Below are 26,664 nucleotides of genomic sequence, written 5' to 3' on the forward strand. Positions count from 1 at the left end.
TTTCTCCTCTGTTATACTGAAGCAATAGCCAGTCAAACTACTTTAATGTCATCTTCATGATCAGAACCCCCCAAACAATAAAGATTGGTACTTTCGTTTATGTAATAAATATATATTGAACAATGTTATCATAAAAGATTAATACATCTGGCAACAAATTTTTATTTAATAAATAGGAGAGTTCCAAAATGGAAAACAGTGGAATAGCATAAAATTTAACACAATCATTATTGTGGTTAATGAAAAAATATCATGTTAGTAAACATTAGTTTTAACTTCCAAAACTCAAAAACTGAAAGATATAAAGGGATCAAGCTGTGTAACTATCATATAAAAGAGTTTTGGTACTCCATCAATGATGCTTTTCTATTAGTGATAAAAATTTGATCTTTATTGGTTGTGAAGATATTGGTATCTGAAATTGAGCAAAATTTACTTAAAAATCTTTTTTGAGGAGGGATTAAGCATGGGATTTGAAATAAATAATTTTCTATTAAAATCAATGTTAAAAATAATTCATTTGTGTTTCAGAAATTTTGAACTTTTTCAATTGACACAACATTTTGAAAATGGAATATAGCATATAAGTATGCAAAATTTTAATGAATGTTTTGTTTGTTCTTTTATTAACATATATAATTTTTAATAATTATTTTTTACAGCCGCGTGTTCAAGCTAGTGAACTGGATTCTCTTAAAAGTGTCAGCTTTTATCAAAATTAAATCCACAATACTTACTAGTTTTAAATATACCTTTCTAAAATTCCAGAGAAAATTTATGTTCTAAGAGTTTCCAATAAAATATAGCGTAGGAGTTGCAGAATTTAATGTATTGTGCTAAAATGTCAAGAACAGAAAGAAATTAGCGAGATTTATTTTTAAGCATTAACTCTGTAATGGAATCTATGGAATTTGTGATTGATTGGCTGACTGTTCAATCACATCTGTCATCAAAAAAAGTGTGAAAATATCATCAGTGTAGTATATTCAAAACAGCAGTTATTTAAACAATTTGATCTCAAAATTGTACTCCGGAATGCACCTTAGGAAAGAATTAAAGGATAAAATTAAATAACAGAATAAAGCATATTCATAGACTTTGAATATTGAACTTCATCATATTTTCTATGTTAGTTTCAAAGTCTATGTCAGTTATTCGGTTTTCCTATTGTGCATGTTTTTGAGAAAGCAATGTATATTCCCCACTCCCTGTGAACAATGCTACTGCTTTATGTGCATTACTATTAGTGATAGTTTCCTTAGCATGGAATTCTGGTCAATTTTCTTTCTTTTACATCTGAGGCATTCCTTAAAAATTAAATTTTTAATCCCCGGTGTCAATGTTTCCTATTTAGGCCAGATTCTTTTTTAATAAAATATTTTACTTCATCTCAGTGGCAAAACTAGAAATTTTGGGCCCTTTGGCAAACTTAAAATAAGTACTTATGTACGGTTAAAGCTCAACTATCTGTCATAGAACATTTTAGAAAAACACTTTTCCACCTAGTAAATGAGAAATTCATAATGCTATTATAGAACTAGTAATACTCTTGACACTATTATGTTGGTGCCAAAAAGTGCAATTTAGTGCCAGTAATGGATAAGCATGATGTTACAACACAATCATGAAAAACTTGTTTTGTTTTAATGTAAATTCTTGGTAAGTTATTTAATTTTTGTAAAGAAGAATGTAAGATTTATTTCTTGCTCATGGTTTGAAAAAAAAAAATATTAGGACAAAATTGTTTAACCCTCCTAGCACTACCAGTTTAGCAGTGAAATTTCAAATTTCCTCAAAATGTATGAATAAATGGCATTTTCTTGATTATAATTAAAATACACCTCTCTCACTTTCTACCTTCATTCCTTTTCTTCCAATATGCATCCAACTTGAAAGTAGATTACTTTAAAAGCGGGCAGAAGTTTCCATGTGTAATGAATATGAAAGCCGCCCTTCTATACGAAATTTTCTGTCATAATGCTAAGAGAGTTAATATTAGTGATTGTCAAATCGAATTATTAGGAGTTGCATAAAGTGAAGTATTTCCAAAGTTACATCAAAAAACAGCATGATGCAAAATTAAAATGGATAAACAGTGATGTTGTAATATGAAAAATAATATTAACCAATTTAATTTTTTCAGTAGTCATGCTATTGTTATGTATTATCTATTCATTTCAAGCTTTAAGTTAATTGCTTCTTCAGTTAGATCAGTATTTAAAGTTATTAATTTGCTTTTGTTTTGGTTAAAGTTTACATAAGCTTTGTAAGCTGTAAAATTTTAGTAAATTTTAAGTTTGGTTGTTTTAAAAGCTTTTTCTTTTTTTCTTAAAGTTGTTTAATTTTTGTTTAGAAATTTAAAGTATTTTATTATATTGGTTTTATAAGGTTAATTTTTTACCCTTAAGGTTATCTAACTTAATTTCTTTTAAAATAGTTTGCTACACATTTTTGGTGTGTCAATTTTTTAAATTTAAAGTTTGGTTAACATCTACCCCTCTTTCTGTTAAAGTTTTTTTAATCAATATTTTCTGACTCTGGTGGTAAGGTGTTGAAGAAATATTTTTTTTTTTTTTTTTTTTTTAAGAAATGGTTTACTCAAAGTGTATCCTAAATTTCAGCTACACACCTTATTAGTAATATTAATTAAGGTTTTAATCAGCTTGTGTGTATGCTGGGATTTATATTTTTAAAGTTAATTATGTTAGTCAATTTTTATAACTGTGATTAAATTTGGATAACTCAAAATAGGTCTTTTGGGTTTGATTCTGTGTTAAAGAGACTAATTTCAAGTATTTCTTGTGTATTATCTCAGTTTAAAAATCATTTGCAGAGGGTGAGTCCTCCCGTGAAAAGGGTTAGTTGCCTTGGCATGTTTTTTGGCGAGAAAATTTAAAATGTTGAATTGTTCTTGAAAAAAATTAGAAATATTTATTTTTGTTCTTGGCGGGGTTGCAGATTTTTCGTATCTTTTTTTGCGGAGTTTTGGGGAATGTGGAAGTTTTCTAATTTAAAACTCTTGTGCACTTGTTAGAGTGCAGATTTTGAACACAAATTTCTGGGCCAGCTGACTGTAGAAGATGAGAAAATGCTGCAGTGAATTTATTTCGCTCTCGTCGTTTTCCAACATAATTAAACTTCTGCTTTTGGAGTTCACCATCGAAGGTGATTTGATTTGCAAGCCACTTCATCAGATTCCTGTTATAGAGCTAACTACCTGTTCATCTTGACAGTTACCTTTAGAAAAACTCTCTGCATGAAGTCCAGTGGCCGTTTTCGCCAAAAACAGTCTCCACCACTGTAGTAGGCCTGGCTCGGAGGAAAGAGCCGATAAACATCTTATGATTTCACCGTTTGCACGGATTGCCAGCATAGATGGTCATCATGGTCTGCGAGGAACCAGCCACCGAATTTTAGCTGATCTGAGTATCCAGTTGTGGGAAAAGGACCGTACCAGAAGATGTCTACAGACCATGAGTTACCTTTTTTTTTTAATTTTCCAAACTGCCCTGAGAGAATGGGGACAATTTTTGCAACCAGTGCCTACCCCAGTTTCTCTGCCATAATCAACTAATTGTTTTATTCTTGAACTGAGCAATATTGGTAATTAAAATTAAATTGATTTTCTAACTTTTTAATACTCTTGGGAGGATATCCATGTCTAATTGCTATGAATTAATATACTAGTTAATAAATCTAGCTTACCTATAATTTGGTGTGATAAATATTAATACTTTCTACATATACTTTCTTAACCAGGGTTGTAGCTCATTTAAATTAGATTTCAGTTTTCTATCTTACACAATACATTAAATTGTATTTTATCTCAGTTATTTTGATTTTATTGTTGGTGTTCATTTTTAAATAATTAAAAAACAAGTTATTTACCACATTCAGGTGCTGTTGATTTATTTCAAGAGAAAGTAAATTGTACACCACAACACTATATTTATAATTTTTATCTCTTTTTTATCTAACTAAATAAAGAATGATATATTTATTTGAACTTCCGCTAAAATGACTAGCAACAGTTTTACCAACTTTAATATTCAGCAAAATTTCATAATTGGATCAGGCCAATGAAATACATTTTCTTTATTGACTGTAATTGGTCTTTTTCCCTTTGAAATCTTAATTTTAAATGTAGGTTTTTCATTATCCAAGTTCACAAAAAATATGATGACTGTTTTTTTAATTTTAGAGGAGAAAGTTTTCTCACTAATTTTGTTTTTCTAATGTGAATTCCATTTTTTATACACTCAACTGTCCAGAATGTTCATGTATCTGTTATTCAGCAGTTCCTGAGCTTTCTAGATGATTGAGTGTTTACTGCACTAAATACAGGGTGACAATTATTGAACTATATGAAATAAAACATAAATTATTTAAAAACTACTGAGAGCACAAATTTTAATCAACATGTAAACATCACTACAGATATTCGGATTTAGGTTTTGACATGTTCGATATGCCTGACCCTCTGAAGTGTCGGAACATCGATGCTGTCAATGATCTGAATTGCAGTTTTCAACTCAGCAGTGGATTTTGGGTTATTTCTGTGCACATTGTCTTTAATATAGCGCCACAGAAATGAGTCCCGCTTGTTCAGATCCAGAGAATATGGCAGCCAAGCGAGTCCCATTCCAGTGGCCCCAAAGCCAGAATGCGGTCCCCAAAGTGCTCAAACAGGACATCAAACACTCTCTTGGTGCGATGAGGTCGAGGCATGAACTATGTCTTGTTGAAATAAGAGCACTTTGGATAATGGGGCTGAAATCATTTTCCAAAACCTTCTCATGTATCATTCAGTAGTCACTGTGCCATCAATGAATATCGTGCCAATTATTCTGTAACTGACTTTCTGATCGCGCTATACACTCAGGCACACTGTACCGCGACATTTTCTTAATTAAAGCTTCAAATTAAAATGAAGCATAAATATTTTGTCGAGTGTTGTCGTTACAAGACATAAATGTTTTGTAGCTTTTAATGTGTAATTATCCTAATATTTTGTAAGAATCAATGTCATAATTTACATACATATATTTTAAACTGTGAAATTTTATTAGATTTTTATTTTAATATGGATTTTTAACAAATATTGTTAAAAAAGAAATAAAATTTAACAGTGATCATGTAAATCCATAATGACAAGGGTTATCTATCTATCTAATTTAATTATTTAGAACCATCTGCTTACCCCATGGAACCTAATAGGAGATAGACTAACCTAGTGGGCGGGGCGCGCATCACCCACATGTCCACAAGAAAGAGTAGGGACAATCTGGTTTACTTTAACACTGAAACCTATGGCATTTGAATCACATAATTGTTTTTAATTATTAAATGCAATACATTGTGTAAGTGATGAACTTATGAAAGTCACAATTTTTTCAAATAAGATTTAATATATCTCTATAAAGCACTTTTTACTGCATTTTGCACATTCTTTTCATGCATAATTCTTATATAAACATCTGTATTTTGTATCATTCTTTATTTAGTAAAACAGCAAAAACTCTAAACACAAAATTTATTAATTTACTTTTGAGTACAAATAAAGTAAAATTAAATAAGAATGATAGTACATGAAGCTTTGAAACAAATAAAGCAAAATTAAACAAGATCTGATATATATATTTTTAAATTTTATGAGCATTTTCAGGCAGTGATTTATAAAATTATCATAACAAGACGATCATTTATTTGATCATATGATTATTAATTATTAACATCATATAATGATTGATAATATATTTTAAATTTTATGAGCATTTTCAGGCAGTGGTTTTTAAAATTAATATAGCATTACAAGAAGATCATTTATTTGATCATAGATCATTTGGTCATAGATTAACATCATAAGATGATTATTTATTTTAATAATTAATAAAATTCGGAGCATAAATTTTCTCGGTGTAATGAAAATAAATAAATAAATAAATAAATTCTGGAAGCACTCAGATTTTCTGTTATGCTCAAAGGTAAGTTTTTTAACGCTTTTTGTGTTACCTCTATTTATTGAATATCATGTTCTTCACACGAAAACCACACAAAATTCAATTCAACAGCAGTATCATAAAATATATGAAAACATCATACCTTTAGAATTTCCACGCTGGAGATAAAAATGTTACTTTCCGTGCAGTGTTGGCATTGCTCGCTTTGAAATCGTTGAGTTTCTTAATAAAAAATCCGTTAAAGTTTTACAAAATACAAAATGGATTAAAACAAATTCGAAATTCGGCTGTTCGGGTGGAGGATTTCGTTATTCAGACTTTAATAGCTCTAGATAACATCGTTATTTCACAATGCGAGAAACATACATGTATTCATGTAGATTATTCATTGTGAAATTTCTTTACATATAATACAAGGTGATAATATTTGGTGGCAACAATTTGCAAAGTGAAACGGACGTTTATAACGAAACAGCGCAGAATGCCGTTTCGAAATTAATAGCCTTTCTTGGCTAATAAATTAAATTCATAGTAAATAAAAAAATCTTATGCAGAACTAGAATTAAATTTTAAAAAATAATCTCTATAAAATGTTAGCACAATCAATTATTACAGTTTACAATTTTGACATTACAATAAATGTATAAAAATTATTAAGGTGTTGAAAGTGTTTATCACTATGATGTATTGTGAAATATAATTGAAATAAAACCCCTTTATAAAAAAATATGCTACAATATTCATCTATAATCTTAAGAATGCAGCACGACTTAGACTTTTAAGCAAAAACTTTCAAAAATTCATTTTTAGGTATTTTAGTATTTTTTACTTATTTACACCAAAAAGCATAAAAATTACAAGAGAAAATTCTTTGTTTGAAACTTTCTATTAGTTCAGATTTAAAATATTATTTTTTAAAAGTACGAGTAGTTACAAATTTCCTTACAGCTTAGGAAAAGCCAAAAAAATAGCCAGGCCTGAAAGCATGCAACAGCTTCATAATTATTAGGAATGTTAATTATGCTTGATAAACATGCTAAATTTTTAAATATCAATCTCAGTTTCAAAAATAAAAATATCTAAAAATTCTAATTTATGAAATGAGGTGCTGCAACCAACTTTTTCTTGACAATTATACACACTGCAATAGCCAACAATTGTAAGTTTCTGCAAGTCGTCCCTACTCCTCCGATGTGATCAAGGTGACAGCCGGGAATGCGTCAGAAGAGGGAGAAAAGCCATTTTGGTTGGTCTATTTCTTATGAAGTCCATGGCTTACCCTTAAAAATTATCTCTGCCTATTAAAGTGAGCCTTTCATTAATCCTCGCCATTTTTCATTAGTCCTCCTTATATGCATTAAGTTACAGCAAGCATAATAGAGTGAAATACGGAGATGAATTGCTGAAGCATGCCCTATACTATCGTATTCTCACAGTATCCACTAATGTAACCAAATACATTGGGCGAAAAGTGCCACCAGCAATTTTATGTTCGTTCCTAGGAGTTAGATTCAGAACTTTTTTTGCCCCTGACACACATTCCGCTTGATGGCTATAATTATATCAGTAGAGGGATGCGGTTAAAGTAAACGCTCTCACTCTCCACGATTCTCCGGCAACTCTTCCTTATTTCGTAACCCCTCATTTCCATTCAAAATGTCTCTCACACCCTCAATCATTTTCACCCAGTTTCTACCATTCTCTGTATTCTCATCAGCGATAATTTATACATATTTAATTTCTGGGCTGGTAAAAAAACATTTTTTAACCTACGACCCCTTGAAATACTGTATTATATTGCACAGAAAGTGTATTTATTTCTTTTCTTACTTGGGTTTTGGAAGATTAGAGTAATTCATGAAAACTGCTAATTTCCATTATGCGAAACAATATGAAATAGATTTTGCATTACTTTATGCAGCCCTACAGTATGTAACATAGTGCAGCCTATCATATACTTCATTTTACATTTCCTTAAATTTCAGGCGCACATAGTAATTAATCTTCGGTATTGTTTTTCCCGTAATTTGAAGTGTAAAGTTTGGAATAATTAAAAATGGTCATTACTAAAAATGAAACTTTTTGGATAAAATTCAATGTTCAAAATATAGCTCGTGTGAAGGTAAATAAAACTGAAAATTTTGTTTAAAAATGTAACTGTTAGTTTTTGTGTTTCTGTAGAAAAATTATGTAGGATAAATATTTTTATTCAGATATGATGATCAATAGTGATTAACTGAATTAAAAGCATATTGTTACGAAATGCACAGGCGTGTTAAGATAGCTTCCCCACAAAGCATGTTTAGGGTTGCCATAAAACGGCAAAGGATGGCAGGGTTGCAATATTTGGCGCGAAATCGCTCATTTGGCGACAAAATTGGCGATATACTATGGACGAATGGAGAACTTTCTGGAATGAATTCTTACCGGTTTAGCCCAGAATGTTCTCGAACCCAAAGCTGATATATAGCTGAAAGCTATATAAACCCTGCTGGTCCAGAGTGCGAGACAGTGTGCTTTATCGAGAGGGCGAGCGAGTGTGCCTCATCTAGTTAGACCGTGTGGAGACGATCGAGTTGACAGCCGGTCAGGGAGTGCCGAGTGGGTCGTCGAGTGCCCCGAAGGAGTCTCTTAGTGTATCGCTGTTAATGCATCATCGAGAGAGCTTGTTGAGCTCCGGGAATGACTGAACCCAAGAGTCGTGAGTTGTGCTCTGTGTGTCCTCGAGTGTATTGCACGTTGTAGCGTGGAGAGTCTCGAGAGTACGTGGGGTTCCGGGTACGACCAAGTAGAGTCGAGAGCTGTACTCTAGTTTTTTGCAGTGAAGCTGTCTTCACCGTGATAGCGTGATAACCTGAAGGCTGTGTCGCTGATTGTTCCAGCGTGTTTATTGTACTTCTTTGACGACTGTAATGTGATTTTGAAGCTGTCCTGATTAATATTGGCTAAATAAAGTGTGTTTCGATACTTCATCAAGTATCGTCGTTATTCACTCCAAATCCACAAGAACCGCATATGAACGTGAAGGAAGGGGAAGAAAAGTAACAACTGGTGTCAGAAGTGGGATTTGTGAGTGATGCCAGTGACCCACCTGCAGAGGAAAGCCATGGCGGAGGAAACGAAGACTTTGATGGACTTCTTAGCTGAGATAAAAGCCGGACAGGAAGAGATCAAAGCCGAAATGAAAGAGATGAAAGCTGAACAGGAAGAGATGAAAGCTGGACAGGAGGAGATAAAAGCTGAGATCAAAGCCGCACTGAAAGAGATGAAAGCGGGACTGGAAGATAAGAAAACTTGGCAAGAAGAAGTAAATGTTGGCCAAGAAAAGGTCCAAGAGCAACTCCGGGTTAAAGTTGAGATTCCAGAAGAAACTGAGCCATAAAAGACAGTGTGGAAATGAGAGAAGTGCTATCTGAAGAATCAAAGGATGAGGAATTGAAGGAAGTAGCCAATGAACTGTCTGAGAAAAATCAAGAAATGAAGGATGAAACATCTAACGGGATTAAAGAAAAAGAACGAAAACATGAAGAAATAAATGACGGGAAAGATAATTTTGATTTTCAAGTGCCTGAAGTGGAAGAAGGTCAAAATGCGATTGTTAAGTTCATCAAAACTGATAGTGAAGTAATGAAGTCGCAGGCAGTAAGTGTTGAACCGTCTGAAAGTGCATGTGATGCAGAGATGGAAGATGCTGAAGTGCAGCTTAAGCAGTGCGCTCCAGTATTGCAAGAAAATTCACCCACTTCACAAACTGGGTGTGTGCCCCATAGTGCAGGTTTTGGAGACAAGTACGTGGAGTTCCGAGTACGACCAAATAGAGTCGGGAGCTGTACTCTGGTTCCTTGCAGTGAAGCTGTCTTCACTGTGATAGACTGATAACCTGAAGGCTGTGTTGCTGATTGTTCCAGTGTGTTTATAGTAGTTCTTGGATGACTGTAACGTGATTTTGGAGCTGTCCTGATTAATATTGGCTAAATAAAGTGTGTTTCGATACTTCATCAAGTGTTGTTGTTATTCACTCCAAATCTACAAACCCTGTATGACCGTGAAGGGAAAAAAAAAAAAAAAAAGTAGCAATATATTGCAATAACGAAAAGTGCGAAATTTATTATTTATAGTATTTACTCATCTTTTATCCTTCGTAACCTACCGCATTTTTAATTTTGTCAAATCACATTTGTTTCACGATTTTATTTTTATAAAATCTATTTAATTTAATTTATATAATGTATTTGTTACTTATTTAATTGATTATTTATCTACTTATAATTTATTTTATAGCAATTAATAACGTACTTTATATTTTATTTAACTTCAGTTTCTTGTAATTTAGTGTTTTATTTATTATTATTTTTTCATCTAGTTTTTACATATTATTCCTAATGGGTTAATGTAGGGCTCTGGCACTTCTGATTTTAGAAATTAAGCCCTGACTATACTGCAGATGGCTAATATTGTACATAAAAAAAATTCATTATGCAGCACTGGAATTAGCAACAGACAAGATATCTGCTAGGGTATTCAGTTTTGTTTATAATTTTTATATTATTCAAAAAGAAGGTAAACTGTTATATAATAATATTTTTTCACAAAATTTAACCAGTTATCCAAAATGGATTTGGCTACAAATTTATTAATTTATTATTACTTTTCAAATATTCAGAAATAAAAAAATAATCGGCCCTTCGGTATTGCCTATCTACAAGTGCAGCACTGTTTCATCTCTACTAATCTAATTACATAAAAAACAAGAACTTTTATTTTTTTAACCTTAGTTATGATTTAAGGAGTAGAGCTATTATATTCAGATATTCCTAGACATACGATAAATGTTTCTTGTAGTTTATACTGCTAAGCAAAATACTTCTTTTTGAATCTTTTATGTATTTTGCTGAGTATGTGATACTAACATAGTCAATTTTGTTTAGAAGCAGGGTTGTTTTTAAAACTTTTGTAGGTATTTCTAAACAGCATCCATTCTTTAAAGTTTTGTTGCTATCTAAAATTTCAGGGAATGCATATGCATTATTGCAATGTACAGAATCATTCATTTGGAAGATTAACATTTTAAAATGAAAGTTTGCTCATTTGTAAAAGCTACACACATTTGTGTCTTTCTCTGAGCAGTGCTGTTACATTTTAATGACAATATCTCAGCTTGATTTATTAATAAATTTATAAGGTATTTTCTCTCTCCTTTCTGCATGCCTTCATGGTGTAACGGTAACACACTCGGCGCATATTCGAGAGGTTCAGGTTTGAGTTCTGGCGAGGGCATTGCACATTTTTCACATTTCTTGCTTAAAAAAAAAACTGATGACTCTGCAAATTACAGTGGCTCCCATAAGTGTTTGTACACTTATGATTTTCATTGAAATAGGGCTCTATCCATTAATTTAAAGTAAACTTTCTGAATGAGATTTTAATAATAAGATCTATAATCTATTTGTAACAAAATTACATGAAATATTTTTTAAATACAGCAAAACTTTATTTTTAAGAAATTAGTAATCAAAAAATGATAAACATTTGATCTCACAAAAGTCTTTGTATACTGAAATATTTTTGGATAAAATCAAAATTAGAATTACTGTTTTTTTTTTTAATTTTTGTATTGTGGTGGCATTTAAAAAAGCGTTTGCTTTAATTTTTTATTTACTTCATAATATTCTATTTATTATTGAAAAATGGGTCGCAGTCATAAAGAAATTACATACAGCATTCGAAAATTGATAATTTTTCACCACAGTAGTGTTAAATCAATTCGAAATATCTTTAAATTAGTTAATTTAACCCATTCTACAGTGCAGTATGTGATAAAATGCCTTAAAGAAGAAAATCGGATTGAAAACAAGGTAAAAAAAGGTCGACCGAGAAAGTTAATGTGATTAGAGATTTATTATTAGAAAATTTGTGGCAAACCCACATTTAAGTGCTGTAAAAGTTTCTGCAGAATTTAATGCAAAATTTTGTACTTCAATTTTACCTTAAACTGTTCGATGAGTTCTCAGAGAAGCTGGATTACATGGGCGTTCTGCCCATAAAAAAAAAAAATTTGTTAGTGAGAAAAACAGAAAGCTTAGGCTTTCATTTACAAAATCAATGATAAATACACCTGAAACGTACTGGAATAATGTCCTATTTTCTGATGAAAGCAAATTTAACATTTTTGTTTCCAATGGTCGAATAACTGTATGGAGAAGAAAAAATGAGGAACTTCATTCTAAGAACTTAGTTGGAACAGTTAAGTGTGGCGGTGGAGGTGTTCTTGTGTGTGTGTGGGGGGGGCATTACAGCATCAGGACTAGATAATTTGGTATTTATTGATGGCATAATGAATCATTCTCTTTATTTAAATATTTTAAGAGACAATTTAAAATTATCAGCCCAAAATTTGGGTATTGGAAACAACTTTATTTTTAATTATGATAATGATTCCAAGTTCTCTCAACGTTTGCATGTAGTGTCTCTATAATTGTCCACAGGTTTTGAAAACACCACCTCAGTTGCAGGATTTAAACCCCATAGAACACGTTTGGAAAGAGCTGGAGGTTAGAGTATGAAAACACGACATTAAAACGAAAAGCGAACTCAAAACAGCCATGATGGAAGAATGGATGAACATTGATACAGAAATTACAAAAAAACTTCTAAAATCTATTCCCAGACGTTTAAAAGCTGTTGTGGATGCTAAAGGATATCCTACTAATATTAATTTAACAAAAAATGAAAATATTTACTAATATGTCAAGATGTTTTTGAAGTGTACAAAGACTTTTGTGAGATAAAATGTTTCTCATTTTTTTATTATTAATTTCTTAAAAATAAAGTTTCGCTTATTTTAAAAATATTTCATGTAATTTTATTACGAATAGATTACAGATTCCTATTATTAAAATTTCATCCAGAAAGTTTACTTTTAATTAATGGATAGAGCTCTATTTTAATGAAAATTATAAGTGTACAAACACTTTTGGGAGCCACTGTAAGTTCACAAACAAGGTTCTTTAAGCTTGAAACAATATATTTCAGTATTCATAATGAAAACTAAATCAACCTCTGTCTTAAATATACACTCATGTCCATAAATTAAAGATAATGCAAAATAAAGCAAAGGAAGAGTTAGAAGCAAAACAAATTTGACTTATTTGTAAAGCTTATTTATTAAACAAAAGGTAAAGAGCAAAAAAAGATGCTATATGTTTGATATTATTAAAAAAAATAATGATTTTTCCTCCCTGGAGCAAATTACAAAAAAAACCTATTTACAAAAAACAAATATTACATGGTTGGTATGATTATTAATACATTGTATGTCTCCCAGATGATGCAATACAGTCCGTGCAATGCCTAGGCATGCTGAGTATCGAATTATCGATCTGATCTAGGGGGATATTACACCACTCAAAAAGCAATGCTCTCCGAAGTTCCGGTCAACATGTAGGAGGAGGTTGACGGGCTGAAACTCGTCGGCCAAGGATGTCCCACACGTGCTCTACTGAATTCAAGTCCGGTGAGAATGCTGGCCAGTCCATACAGGTGATATCCTCCGATTGAAGGCACTCGCTTATGATGTTTGCACGGTGACGACGGGCATTGTCATCCATAAACACAAATTGTGTGCCCATGGCGCCCCGAAACAAATGTACATGTTGTTCCAGAATGACGTCCCGATAGATTTGGCTTGTCATTGTTCCAGTTTGAACATGCAGGTCAGTTCTGGAACCCAGAATAATTCCACCCCAAACGAGCACTCCTGCACCACCGTAACGGTGTCGTTCAATGATGTTTTCTTGGTGGTAACGGGTACCTAGAGCTCTCCATATGAAAGTCCGGCGTGAATCCGACTGCAAGCTAAACCTGGACTCGTCGGAAAACATAACACAAGACCACTGTTGCGGTGTCCACAATGAATGCTCTCTACTCCAGGCTAACCGCAGGAGACAGTGAGTTGCAGTAAGTGGAACGCATCTGACAGGTCTACGAGCATATAGACCAATCTGCCCCATGCATCTGTATATGGTCTGCCTTGAAATTGTCGTACCAATGCCTGAAGAGATCTGACGAGACGGGTCTGAAGCTGTGCTCCGTCTGTTTCTTTTGGCAGTAACTGCCAAATACCGGTCCTCATTCGGCATTGTAACTGTGAGGCGACCTGTGCTCTAATGTCGACTCACATTACCATCATCTTGGAATTGTTGCCAAAGCCTGGAGATGACACTCTGGGCAATTCCAAGTTTGTCTGATACTTCCAGTTGGGTACGCCCACATTCCAGACGGCCGATAATTCTACCACGTAAAAAATCATCCAAATGTGTCCTTTGTGTCATAACTATTTGGTTATTGCACTGAAATGCTTATAAAGCGCCTGCGAACAATTTTACTCCTTTGCCTGTATTCCTTATATATCACTCTCTTACGCTCTCGTCATTGTGACGTACCATTGGTGTCATCTGGTTACTTCCTGAAATTTGCATATGATTCTTGAAGATGTTTGTAGTGATTTTACAGGTGATATATTTATTTTAGTGTTCAATTTCCGCGTGACTCCGAATTATCCTTAATTTATGGACATGAGTGTATTTATTAAAATACTGTGTTATCGAAAAATGTGTGGTGTTAAAATTTTGACTTCATAATTGAAATCCATGCTACAAAATGTAGAAGAATCACTGAAATATTCTTCTGTAATAGAATTGTTGATATTCAACATGCCTTGGCAAAAATATAAAAAAATTCCTTTTGCCAAGGACTGTGTCAGTGTGGAGCAGAAGAATGGGTTAAAATGCTGATAGTTATTGTAAAATTGTTTCTAATGACAATAAATTTCACCTTTGTGTGTTTGATCATGTCAAGAAGAAATCATTTAAATAATTGTGAAAAAATGTTATTGCATGTGAGTGGGATAAAATGAGGTATCAATAATATTAGATAAATTAAAAAATATCCTCTTTATACTGTAGAAAAATTTAGAGGTCAGAGAAATATGGAATTGACTTAATGGAACCATAGACCACAATGATGGGCTGTTTCATGATTTTAGCATCAAATTCTGATTCCAATTTAAAGAATCTGTATTTAATGGTTTTCTCAGTTTAACTTTTTTTTTCCTGAATAAAAGTTAAAAATTCTTGATTAAATGAATATTTTTTCCCATTTTAACAAATTGTCAAGACATTTTCACTTTTGAGTTTCTCTCCCTTCCCCGAAGATAAATTGGTTTATGAAAAAAAAAAATCTTTAAACTATATTTAAGCCTTGTTCACATGCAGGGTAGAATTATGCTTGTTTTAATTTTTATCATATTATGATATTAATGTCTTGCAGCCTTTGGATATAGGAATAATTTGATGATTTGCAGTGAAGGCATGGAAATCTATAAATCACTCAAAACTGAATAGTTTGGTAAATGAAATCTCAGTCAATTGCATGAAATACTATGCTCTTGATCATGGTGTGTTTTATCCTATACTCATTAAATCAAGTGGCATCAAACATTAATTTGTAATTATTTAAAAAAGCAGGATTCATACTATAAGGCAGAGTTTCTTAAACTGTCTCTGGATCGCGACCCCATGCGTGTGTCGGATTTGGGCAATACTTATGCGGCCCCACAAAATTTTTAAAAATATTATTAGGTCCAGGGGGTAGGAAAAAAAATCTCTTGTAAAAAGAGGTTGCAACTGAAAAAAGTTTAAGAAACCCTGCTATAAGGTACAATTGAGCGTGATTCTCTTCTGCATCATAAAGAAATGTGATATAGTGTTATTTAAGAGGAGTGTGGCATAACATACCTATTTTCAAAATTTTCAAATTTGTGTATCTATCAACATTTTTTTTTTTTTTTTTTTTTTTCTTTGGATGTAATATGCTGAGAGTAAAGTAAGCTGTGAATCCAGTGTTATTTCTGTTTGTTTTTTTATCTTTGGACTGCAAAAAATTCTTAATAAAGTATGAAATAGGAAATTGAGTATTCATTATTCGTGAGAAAATTAATCAAATAATTTAATGAATTCTAATAAACAAATACAGAGTTAAATATGGACATTTTTCTAAATAGTAATTTATATAATTAATATTTAGAAAAAAAAATTATTGCAGCATTTTGCTTTTGGTGTAAATGTTTTTCTTTCATTCACTTTACTGAGATCTTCAGACTATGGAAGTGCATAATTTCTTTTTATTTTATTTTATATTTGTCAGTCTATTTTAACATCTCTCACTTTAGCAAGTAACCTTGAATAGAATAAATTTGTAACACTAGTCTAAGGCAGCTTTTTAAGTCTGAAATAAGATTGATTTAAGTAACAAATAATGAAATCATAAATGAAAAAATTTGTTGTGGCTTGTACATGACCTTCCACCAATTCCATATTTCCATGCTAAGACATGGAATTGGTGAAATAGCAACAAGCTTTAAAACGAACTTTCACTTCTGGTTGAGCGTTAGTAAATAAAATTTAATTTGTTTATAAATTTATGGCTTAATTAAAAATACTACTAATTTTTTATTATTTCATTATCCCGTACAATGAACAATGATAACTATAAGTACCCATGTACACATCAGTCCTCATGCTTTGATTTAAAAATATCACATCAATCATAGATTATCCTTTGGTTATGTGATATTTTGGATTCACGAATCAATGAGAGTGCACATGCGGCTGAATGATAAAGTTACTGAATGCTGGTAGTTCAGCCTGGGGTTCGAATCGCATCAACAGGCTGGCTACATGGGCATTTTCATGGTTTGCTTCATGTTTAATGTGTGTATAAGCAAGTTTCTTATAGAAAATTATCTACGAAGTAAGGTATCCCTTCCCTTAAGTAGAACCCTTGAATACTGAGCCATAATTAAATAAACCAAAACAAATCATCATGAATTAGTGACTGAACAATCACAAAATTTCTAAAAGCAGCATATCTTTAGAATTACTAATAAAGTATTGCCATACTTCTTTTCATATTCGTGTGTGTTATTTAAATTTACTATATTATTTCCTTAAAAATTATACATGGCAATAATATTTGGTGGCAGCATCGTTTTATCTGAAAAATGATTCAATGCTATGAGCGAGTGAAGTGATCTTAATCGTTATCAAAATTGAGGATTGAGGCTAATACATTTAATTGTTTTGTAATGAGACCTCGTCTTCCTAATGAGCTTATTCTCATAGCATTTAGCATGATTCCAAGAATATGTTAATGCATATGAATCTAATATGTTGTCTGTGACAGCATACTTATTTTAAATACAAAGTTTTAAAAATTTAGGTTTATCTCAATATATTTTTTGTGAAGGTCTGTTCAGAGCTTCAAGTAAAGTATCACTTCCAGTTTATAAATTTTTTCCAACATCTAATTTGTTGTTTCCATTCATGTAAAAGTTTATATACTAAAATTGAGAAGTTTTGGATTATATTTTAATATAGTTTTTCTATAATGTTTTGGGCTGATCTATGTTATGTGTTTCAAGTAAAGTACCACTGTCCATTAAAGACTGTTCCGGGCTTCATGTAAAGTGCTACTTTTGGTTGGCCTTTTTTACCTAAAATCGAATCATTTCTTTATATGAATATAGATAGCTTAAATTTTTTGAAAGTTTCACATAAGAGTTATCTTGAATGAAAAAATGATCACACAATACAGACATATACATGTCATTCATATACCTTAATTCATGCTTATTTACTAAAAACTCACTATTGAATTTTAGAGAGAGGGATAATAGAACACACTGTATATTTCTATATCGTTTCTTTCAAGTCAGTCAGCATATACCTATGCATAGTAATCTGCCGTAATTTTTTCCCTTCCATCTAGTAACATCTAGTAGTAGTATTATAATTATTATTCAAGTATTAAGAATTATTCCAGTACTGTAATTATTTTTCCAGTGTTATATTTATTATTCAAAAAGTGATGGGAACTTCTGTCTGGATATTCAGACTTTTAAGACGAAACCTTTATAATTCAGATTTAATGAGCATTTACTCTTGGTTCCTCATCCATAGCTAAGAATTTAACAATGATTGCTCAGTACTGTCAGTGCACCCCTACTTTAACCTCTTAATTCCAATAAAAATTTAGAAAGTATTCCTTTTTTTTTTTTTACCAATTATTTTATTCTTTATTTTAGCTCAAAACATTAGCAGATATATTCTATTGTATTCATATCTGAGAAAAAAAAATTCTTGAATGTATTTACTCAGGTATGTAGAAATAATTTAGTTTGGTGTACTTAAGTTAACTCATGTGAGTTACACATATTTTTCTTTGGGCAAGGGATTTGCTTAATTAATTAACAGAGTTCCAAGCAGATACTATAAATGCCTAAAAAAAAACACCAAATCATGTCAAACATCTCATTTTCTGTGATTGATTATGACTGACTGTTAGTGCTGCTGTAATCTTGTATCTAGAAAAGTGTAGTTTAGCAATTGTTTCTTGCTTTAGTTAGTAATTAGTATATTTAAAAAAAATTAACTGCATTGCAATTATGTTTTTGCATTTTATATTTTTAGCTAACATACTTCAATCATATACTAAAAATATTGGATAAAATAACGTCTTAACAATATTACGTGTTGATACTTAAGCCATATAAATACTTTGACAAATTTGAGTTGGATTGTTATACACAAAAGAGAATTTTTTTATAAGATTAGACATTCAATTAAACATAATCCATAAAGATATGACCTTTAAATGGAAAATAAAAAAGCAATAGTAAATGCAAATAATCATGATTATTTCATTCATTTGTAAGACTTTATGTTCAGTTCATTCCTAATTAACTCAGTTCTCAATGTTCAGTACTTATACATGAATATACAATACACTACACTTTTCCTGAATATTTTACATCACTTGTGGAATATTAGGAAATTTCATTTCTATCAAAGCACCTTTTCTCTCCCTCTATTTTTGTTCCACAGATTATATCTGTGGATTATCTGTCATATATATTTGCTGACCCTTTGAAATTTTTTTTTTTTTTTAAGTCTTTAATTTCTGCTAATGATGTAAGTTTCAAATGGTTTTTATTTATTAAACAAATAGAATTATTATTAGTTCAAACTTTTCCAGGAATTAGTGTTTTAATATTTGCTGTTTGTATGTGTGCATCATAATTATGCAGTACAAATGTAAGTATTGCAGTCTGATTTAAGATTTCAATAATTATTGTTACTGTCATAGTATTTGAATAAAACTTTTAAGTGAAATAAATATATGATAAAATCATCTTTATTGATTATTGAAAAAATATTAACTGTTTGCAATGATAAGTTTTTAAATGGGTATTTCAAAATATTTGAGTACCAAAATATTATATATTTTTGCTAAAAAATTGCAGCAGGTTTACCTGACAGGTAAAGCTGATTTACATTTATTGAAAAATAAGAAATGTTGTTTGTCAGTTGTTTAGAAAAGCTGAATTAAATGTCATGCATGTTCAAAATTTAGTTATAGTTCTTGATATGTTGTTTAATAGTATGATGTTAGTCAACTGTAGGTAAAGAATATTTCAGGTTTAAAAACTGACATTTTATCATATAATTATGAAAATCATTTACCCATTATAAAAGGATAATAATATCATTTATACAATGATTAATGTTTTTGGAATAAAAAAAAAATTAATTTTCGTAGCTATGTAACTGAGGAGGAATTTTTATTTAGCTTTTATTTTATTATAAAATGAGCTCCTTTCGTCTTTAAAATATATATATATATATATATATATATATATATATATATAATTGACTGAGTGTATAGTGAAAAAAATATGTATTTCATAAAACTATTAAAAATTTAAAGCACTGAAATGTTTTACTTAGCAGAGTTTAATATCCTTTATCTATTAACTGTAATCATGTAATAAATATAATCCTGTATTTGTTAACAGATAATGTGTTAGATAATACGTGTGAAAAGTTCCTGTGTCGTGTGAACCATTATTATTTTTTCTCTATGTATTTGTCCTCAGCATTTTAATTAAAAGAGGAGGAGAACAGTGCAGAAATGCAGTGCTCTCAAGCTCCTTTCAGTCTAGCCTGCTGAGTATTGATTTTTGGGGTGAGTGGGCATGCAGGGTGATTCTACTATTGGTTAGATAGAGCTCTGTTGGTTTGTATGTAGGAGAAGCTGCTTGGAGCTGTGACGTAGAAGGCCTTACTCCTGCATCACAAAGCAGACATATTGAATCTTTTGACTAGATTTAGATAGAAAAATCTTGTGCCTTCTGGATGTATTTTAGCACATTTTAGTATGATATTTTTTGAGAAATGTGTATTGAAGTATGTGCTGAATGTGTGATTTTTCAAATTCTCTATGAAATACAGGGATACATAAAAAGGAGCTTCAAGTGTTCTAAATACATAAATTCCTTTAGCCATTAGTGACTTGTCGTAAGTGCTTTATTTATGAGTTCTTATTAAATTAAAGACTGTATGTTTTGCTTCTTTTTTCTGTATTTCAACAGAATACTTATTTTTGTCAGAAGCTTCCGATATGTTCTCTACTTAGTAATTCCATTATTGTAACATACTTATTTATTATTATTTAGAATTTTGAGAATATTAGTATTAAATCAAATGATATTTATCTTCTTTTACTGAAATGACTGGTCTTTGAATATTTCATTAATGTGAATTAGATTAGTAGTTTCATAACATTTGTAAAAATAAAAAATTCTTTTGTTGTAAAAATAAAATGTGCTTTTAATAACATCTCTGTTTTGATTTTTTATCAGGAAATTTTTCATGAGTCAGAATGGAAAAGATTTTTCTGCTCACAGTTCATTATTCTGATTTTTCAGCTTTTACCTTTATATTACTATAATAATTAAACTTCACTGTAATGCAGAAAATTTTAAGCAATTTCTGTTTAATAGGCTTCTGACTAAATATGTTCTGAATCACGGTACATAAGCGAAGATATCAGATATGCCTTTACCTGTGATTTACTAAGCAATTCAAATTATAGTTTAAAAAAAAAAAAAACCACTTTAATAACCGTTCATTGTATTATCACAAATCAAATTTTAGGATTTGTTACTGTTGTTATCCATTTTTTAAATGATATAAAAGACATAAATGTAATATTTTCCATTTGTGAAGACAAGTTTCATATCTAAAAACTATTCAAGATTGTGTTTTGTAGAAAATATGGAATTTACCACTTTTATATTAACATAAAAGTCTTCTACATGTATTCGTAGATAAAACAGCTGGTTTCAAAACTAAATGTTATCATGTATTTCATATGATTGAATAATATGAAGTTTAGCTTAATGATTTTTAAATTGCGATCATTGGCTCTCAGGAAGTCTGAGAACCAAACATCTGCAAATGATTTTTCAATTAAAATTTAATTTATTATTTATTTCATGAGAAAAATATAATAAAAACACTATGCAAGGTTAATCTGACAAAATGCACATCATATGAGAGATCCTGCAGCTCAAGAAGTTTAACAATTGCTGATCTAAGAGATGAATGTTGGATTTTCCCTTCTTTAGTGCCATATCTTATGTTTACTATTTTCATATCAATGTGGTTGCAATATTTAACTTTTGTTATGTACTTCTATGAACCGTGATTCAACAAAATATTGCACAATTGTAATTTTTCTACATACTGTCAATTAACAAAATTTTCTAAATATATTAGAAAAATCTTACAAAATACATCAGTTTTATGTTTTAATGTTTAACAATTTTCTGTTAACTTTTAGAGTTTATTAAATGCAGAATGTTTAACAGTTGTCTGTGTTTAATATATTTTTATTTATTTTGACTCTGATTTCAGTTTTTTAAAACCATAAATTGCATGTCAATTTTTTTGCATTATCCCTGCTATTGGACAATGCAAAAATAGGTCTAGTGCTCAGGGAGTCATTAAAAGATAACTCTTATCAGTGTTATGAAAAATGATTTTGGTACTCACCATAGATCATTTTTCATAACACTGATATTTTTGTGATGCATTTTAAACCTTTATTTATTGTCCATATTATTTATTATCCATATTATTTATTGTAGGTCTGTCAAGAGTTATTTTAAACTTTTGAATTCATCATGACATCTGTCAAAGTAGCTGTGAGGGTTCGCCCTTTTAATAACCGGGAAATTCACCGTGATTGCAAATGCATTATTTCTATGTCAGGGAATACTACAAGTAAGTACATATCCTGTTTCATTATGTGTGCTTTCCTTAATTTTACAATTTTAAATTCAATTTTTGTAGATAAGTTCTTTTAAATTTATATTTTGTTATGTCATTTTTCTGTTTTCTGTTACAGCTATTGTGAACCCAAAAGCTCCTTCAAATTCCAAGGATTCTACAAAAAGTTTTAATTATGATTATTCCTATTTATCTCTTGATGTAAGTATATACATAAAAATAGCTTCTTTCCTTGATGTTTAAAATCGTTCTATTTCTTTGAAAAATAAGCTTCTTCAATCATTTTCCCCCCTCCAAATACTAAATATACAGGAATATTTTACATAATAAAGTTGTTTAAGTTTTTAAAAATTATTTTAAATAGTTTGTAAGGTGATTCAGGGTAAATGAAAATTAAAATTTTGAATGATTAAAAGTTGTTTATTTTAAGTATTTTCGTGAAAAAACTTGGCAGACTAGCCAACAAACCTCTACTTTTCAAGTGATAAAACCTTTAGCAAATATTTTGCTATTTTTTTCATTCAGAAGAAGTTAATAAATAGGAAAAGACACTAGTCTCGGGTATTATTTGTGTCACAAAAATATGGTAGATGTCAATTCAGTATGAACATCTAACAAGAATGTAAACTGAATCTACAGCTGCTAACAGTTTAAAAAAAAGCTGTTGGCAATTTGGAAACTAGAAAGTAATATTCAAGATCTTTTTTAATCTTCAATTTCAGTTTAAATTTCCATTAAGAAGAGGAATATGGATTAAAAAATATTCAAATTTAAATATATGCTATGTATACATGTGTGTATTGTATATGTTTAGCAGTTTATTATATCGGGAAACAAGTGTTATGAATTCATCTCCTTTCTAATGATATTATAGCAGATGTTGGTAAGTTTGATTCAAAAGGAATGTTTTTAAAAATTTTTGTAAAATTAATATGTGGATAAAAATTTTATACTTAAATATTAAACAGGATATTGATGTAAGGACAGTTATAATTAAAGTGATCTTGTTCTTACTTATGTGGAGCCCATTCTGATTGTTGTATTTCGTTGAAAGTTGGTATATGATTTATAGGCTTTGGGGAAAAGAAAATTGCAATAACAAAAAATAATAGTGAAAATTTCAACCCCTAAATAGCATTTTGCATGCAATTAAAACATTAGGTATTTTTCCATAATACAAGCAAAACACACACACACACACACACACACACACACAAAAAAAAAAAAAAAAAAAAAAAGATATTTTTTGTTATAACAGTATTAATAAATTTTAAACACATTATAAATGAAATACAATTTAAATTTGAACAGGGCCATTTTTATGTAATCATTGCCATATAAACTCTAATAAGTATGATTCAAGATGGTAATGTGAGATGCCACAGTGTTGTTTATTATGCCATTTTGCAGTGCCCCACATTCTTTCAACTGTTTGCATATGATTTTTATTTCAACTGTTGTGTATCTGTGGTTAACTGTGAGATAATCATATCCTGCTTCTTTCAAACCCACTGCTCAGGAATAAAAAAAAAAAAAAAAAAAAAATTATACTACCATCTACAACATTTTCCCCAATTGCACCAAATAAGGTTTGAGCTGAGCGATCCAAAATGACTATAAGAAAGCATTCTTTTGTTTCTCTACGTAGGCTTCCAGAAACCCACTGTGGAAAAGCATGTCTAATGATACTCTTTCTTCTCATAAAAAGACTTTCATTAACCTGTACTGTTCTGTTATTCCCACCAATTTTAACTTCAGATCTACATAATTAGGCATGAGTGCAAACCTCGCACATATGATTATTCCAGTCAATGATTGTATTGTGGTTTATTTTTAACCGCTTGCCTGATTATCCCGAGTTATCTCGGGTTCGTATATATTACAGTTCATTATTATCCTGAGAAAACTCGGGCAAAGCAGAATTTATTAGTATGATTTCTTTTATCACGGTTTTACTCGGTTTGGAGGAAATGAAAGGAAATATTCAGCTTTGATTGGCAGTTTGCCACATTTTGTTGGTTGCGCGGTTCTTTTGGAGGGACTGGTCGCGTGTTTCCCTATTGTATAGTATACGTTGGCTTGTGGATTAGTAATGTATAAAGAAGGATGCATGTGTTGGGAAAAAAAATAATGTCGATGATGCAAGATAGCGAAAGCGATGATTTCTCAGATAGTGATTATGAAGAGGTGGGGAAGAGAAAAAAAAAATCAAATCCAATGAGACAGTGTACTCTGTGCTCCCGTGAAAGAGATTCCAGCGGTAAGCCAGTAAGAAAAGAGACCAGATACCAGTGTAGAACGTCAGGTATCACTCTGTGTTGTCTCTTGTTTAAAAAACAATCATACAAAGATTAATATTTAACTATTTTTGTTTGCCCGAGATAACTCGGGATAGTAAACTAATATTAAAAATAAATGCTTTTACACCTTCAAAAAATTAAAAATTCAACTTAAAACCTACATATTTTGATTTGTTTCGTTTTGTTGTATTTAATAATAAAATAAAAAAATGTGATGATTTTTTGCAATTTTTTTCAAAAAAATTTGTAAGGGAAGCAGTTAATTACATACTCATGGGATGTAAGTTCATGGGACCAACAGTAGATAAATTTTATAGCTGTAAAGAAACTTAGGCGTGTTCCTTCAAACCAAGGGTGAGATCTGGCACCTATTTTTTCTCAGCAAGATCTAAGGTTGCAACACCATTTTGGTGTATCGCAATTATTAAAACACAACATTTCATGATTATTTTTACAAAATCTTCTCCAATGAAGAATTCCTTTATCCTGTAGAAATTTCACTGCCTCCTCCTCATCTTTAGGTAAGTCACAGATTGTGAAATCCAATTTCTTTCCCTCCTATGAAAATGCTTTTTGTCACATAATGTTACAAAGTAAGTCATCTATCAAATTATGTTTCATGTAATTCTGAAAAACGGCTGCAAATCATAATTGGCTGAATTTCATTTATAGAACTGAGACGACTTAGATGTTGTTGCTATCTTAGGCATGTTATTACACATTTTATGTTTCCCCCACCCACCCTGCTACCCATATAATGGAAAAGTATCAAAGATTGTTATGCAGATTATGAATAGTAGAATCACTTTTCACCATGCCTTTAAGAGAAGTAAGAAAGAGCTTTACTGGTAAAGTTGTTGTATCAAAACTACCTTTCAAGAATATTGACATTTGAAAGGCTTGCAAAAGGGTTTCTCCGTTGTTGAAGAAAGGTTTAAAAAAATTATTACTAAATTTGATGATATTGGGCAGTTGGATGTGCTGCTGGGAAGAGGGCAGAAACAGATTTCAAATAGTACTGTGAAAGAAGTTGCTGTAATTGTTGTTGACAGAACATCCTGTTCATGATATTCTCTGATATGCTTGGCCACTGTTATCTAACGTCAGAAAGTTTTGTGATATATTTCAAAGTGTTCATTTTAAAGATCCATTTGGCACAAAAGCTACACATGAGATCCATTTGGTGCAAAAGCTGCACCTTCGAGATGCACATCAACACACTGAATTTGCTTGTTGATTTTGGGAAGAACAATCATCTGCAACAATGGCCTCAGAACATTTTGTGGTCATACAAGGTATGTTTTACTCATTTCTGAATGAATATACATAAGTGTTGCGTATATTATATTGCAAATCTCACTCTTGTGAATGGACAACCTCTGCATTCTGATTACATGTCTGTATGATATAGTTTTGCTGTAAACTTTGTTCTCTATATTTAAACTTTATTATTATTTCTGCAAACTTGTGCTTGATACTGCAAACCTCTGTAGCAGCAAGTCATCATGAATGAAATTGTTTAGAAACTCTCTTCTTGCAAGATGGTGCAACATCCCATATTGGCTGACAAGCCAAGAAAGTGCTTTGTGCTCACTTGGAGATGACCAGGTAATTTCAAGAAGTTTTCAAATGCCCGACCATCTCCTTTTCTTAAATTGAATCTTTGGAACACAATGCAGAAAAGGATCATGGGGATCCATCAAAGATTACCGTATTTGACGGCATATAAAACACACCCTTATTTAGAAAGCCACACACAAGGGAAAGAAGTTGCAACAGTCCGCGCGAGAGTGCGGTACCACAATGACTTAAAATGTGCTTTCTTTTAGTTCTCACGTTTCGTAAAAGCCAAATAAACAGTCATTGAATGCAATTACCAAACATATTTTTATTAAGGAAAATTAACAAATGGCAAGCTATTTTGAACATGATATGTAAATTTCAATAATGAATAAATGAATGAACAGCAAGCAATCAAACATAATACAAAATAAAGCAGAAACAACAAAAAACACAGATTCAAGGAAAACATTGCCTATCATGAATAGACTTTAATCACTTTCAAAAACTTAAAAATCCTTTTCACTATCATCATCATCGAAAACGAGAATATCGTCATCACTACTGTTTCCGTCATCACTAGTATCACCTTCTTCGAATAATGCGTCGTCTTCAGTTCCGTCAAGAGCATTACTGATTCTGCATTTCTTAAAG

At 31.0% G+C, this 26,664-nt stretch overlaps 1 protein-coding gene across 13 annotated transcripts in view; it reads left to right on the forward strand.

The window, feature by feature from the left end:
- The window catches only part of unc-104 (kinesin family member unc-104), a 248,891-nt gene that overhangs the window by 21,966 nt on the left and 200,261 nt on the right, over positions 1 to 26,664 (forward strand). For 12 of the 13 annotated variants that reach the window (XM_085818584.1, XM_085818589.1, XM_085818586.1 and 9 more), the window contains exons 2-3: positions 22,009 to 22,144; positions 22,269 to 22,351. In XM_085818584.1, the coding sequence (XP_085674710.1) occupies positions 22,045 to 22,144; positions 22,269 to 22,351 (183 nt within the window). In that variant the 5' untranslated portion in view covers positions 22,009 to 22,044. Of the gene's footprint in view, positions 1 to 20,130; positions 20,375 to 22,008; positions 22,145 to 22,268; positions 22,352 to 26,664 lie in introns of those variants that run through there. The other variant, XM_085818585.1, reaches the window with a different exon arrangement.

This window comes from Stegodyphus dumicola, chromosome 6 (assembly GCF_044657685.1).
Source record: "Stegodyphus dumicola isolate Sdum_Otavi_A_Nest chromosome 6, ASM4465768v1".
NCBI classification, from domain to species: Eukaryota; Metazoa; Arthropoda; class Arachnida; order Araneae; family Eresidae; genus Stegodyphus; species Stegodyphus dumicola.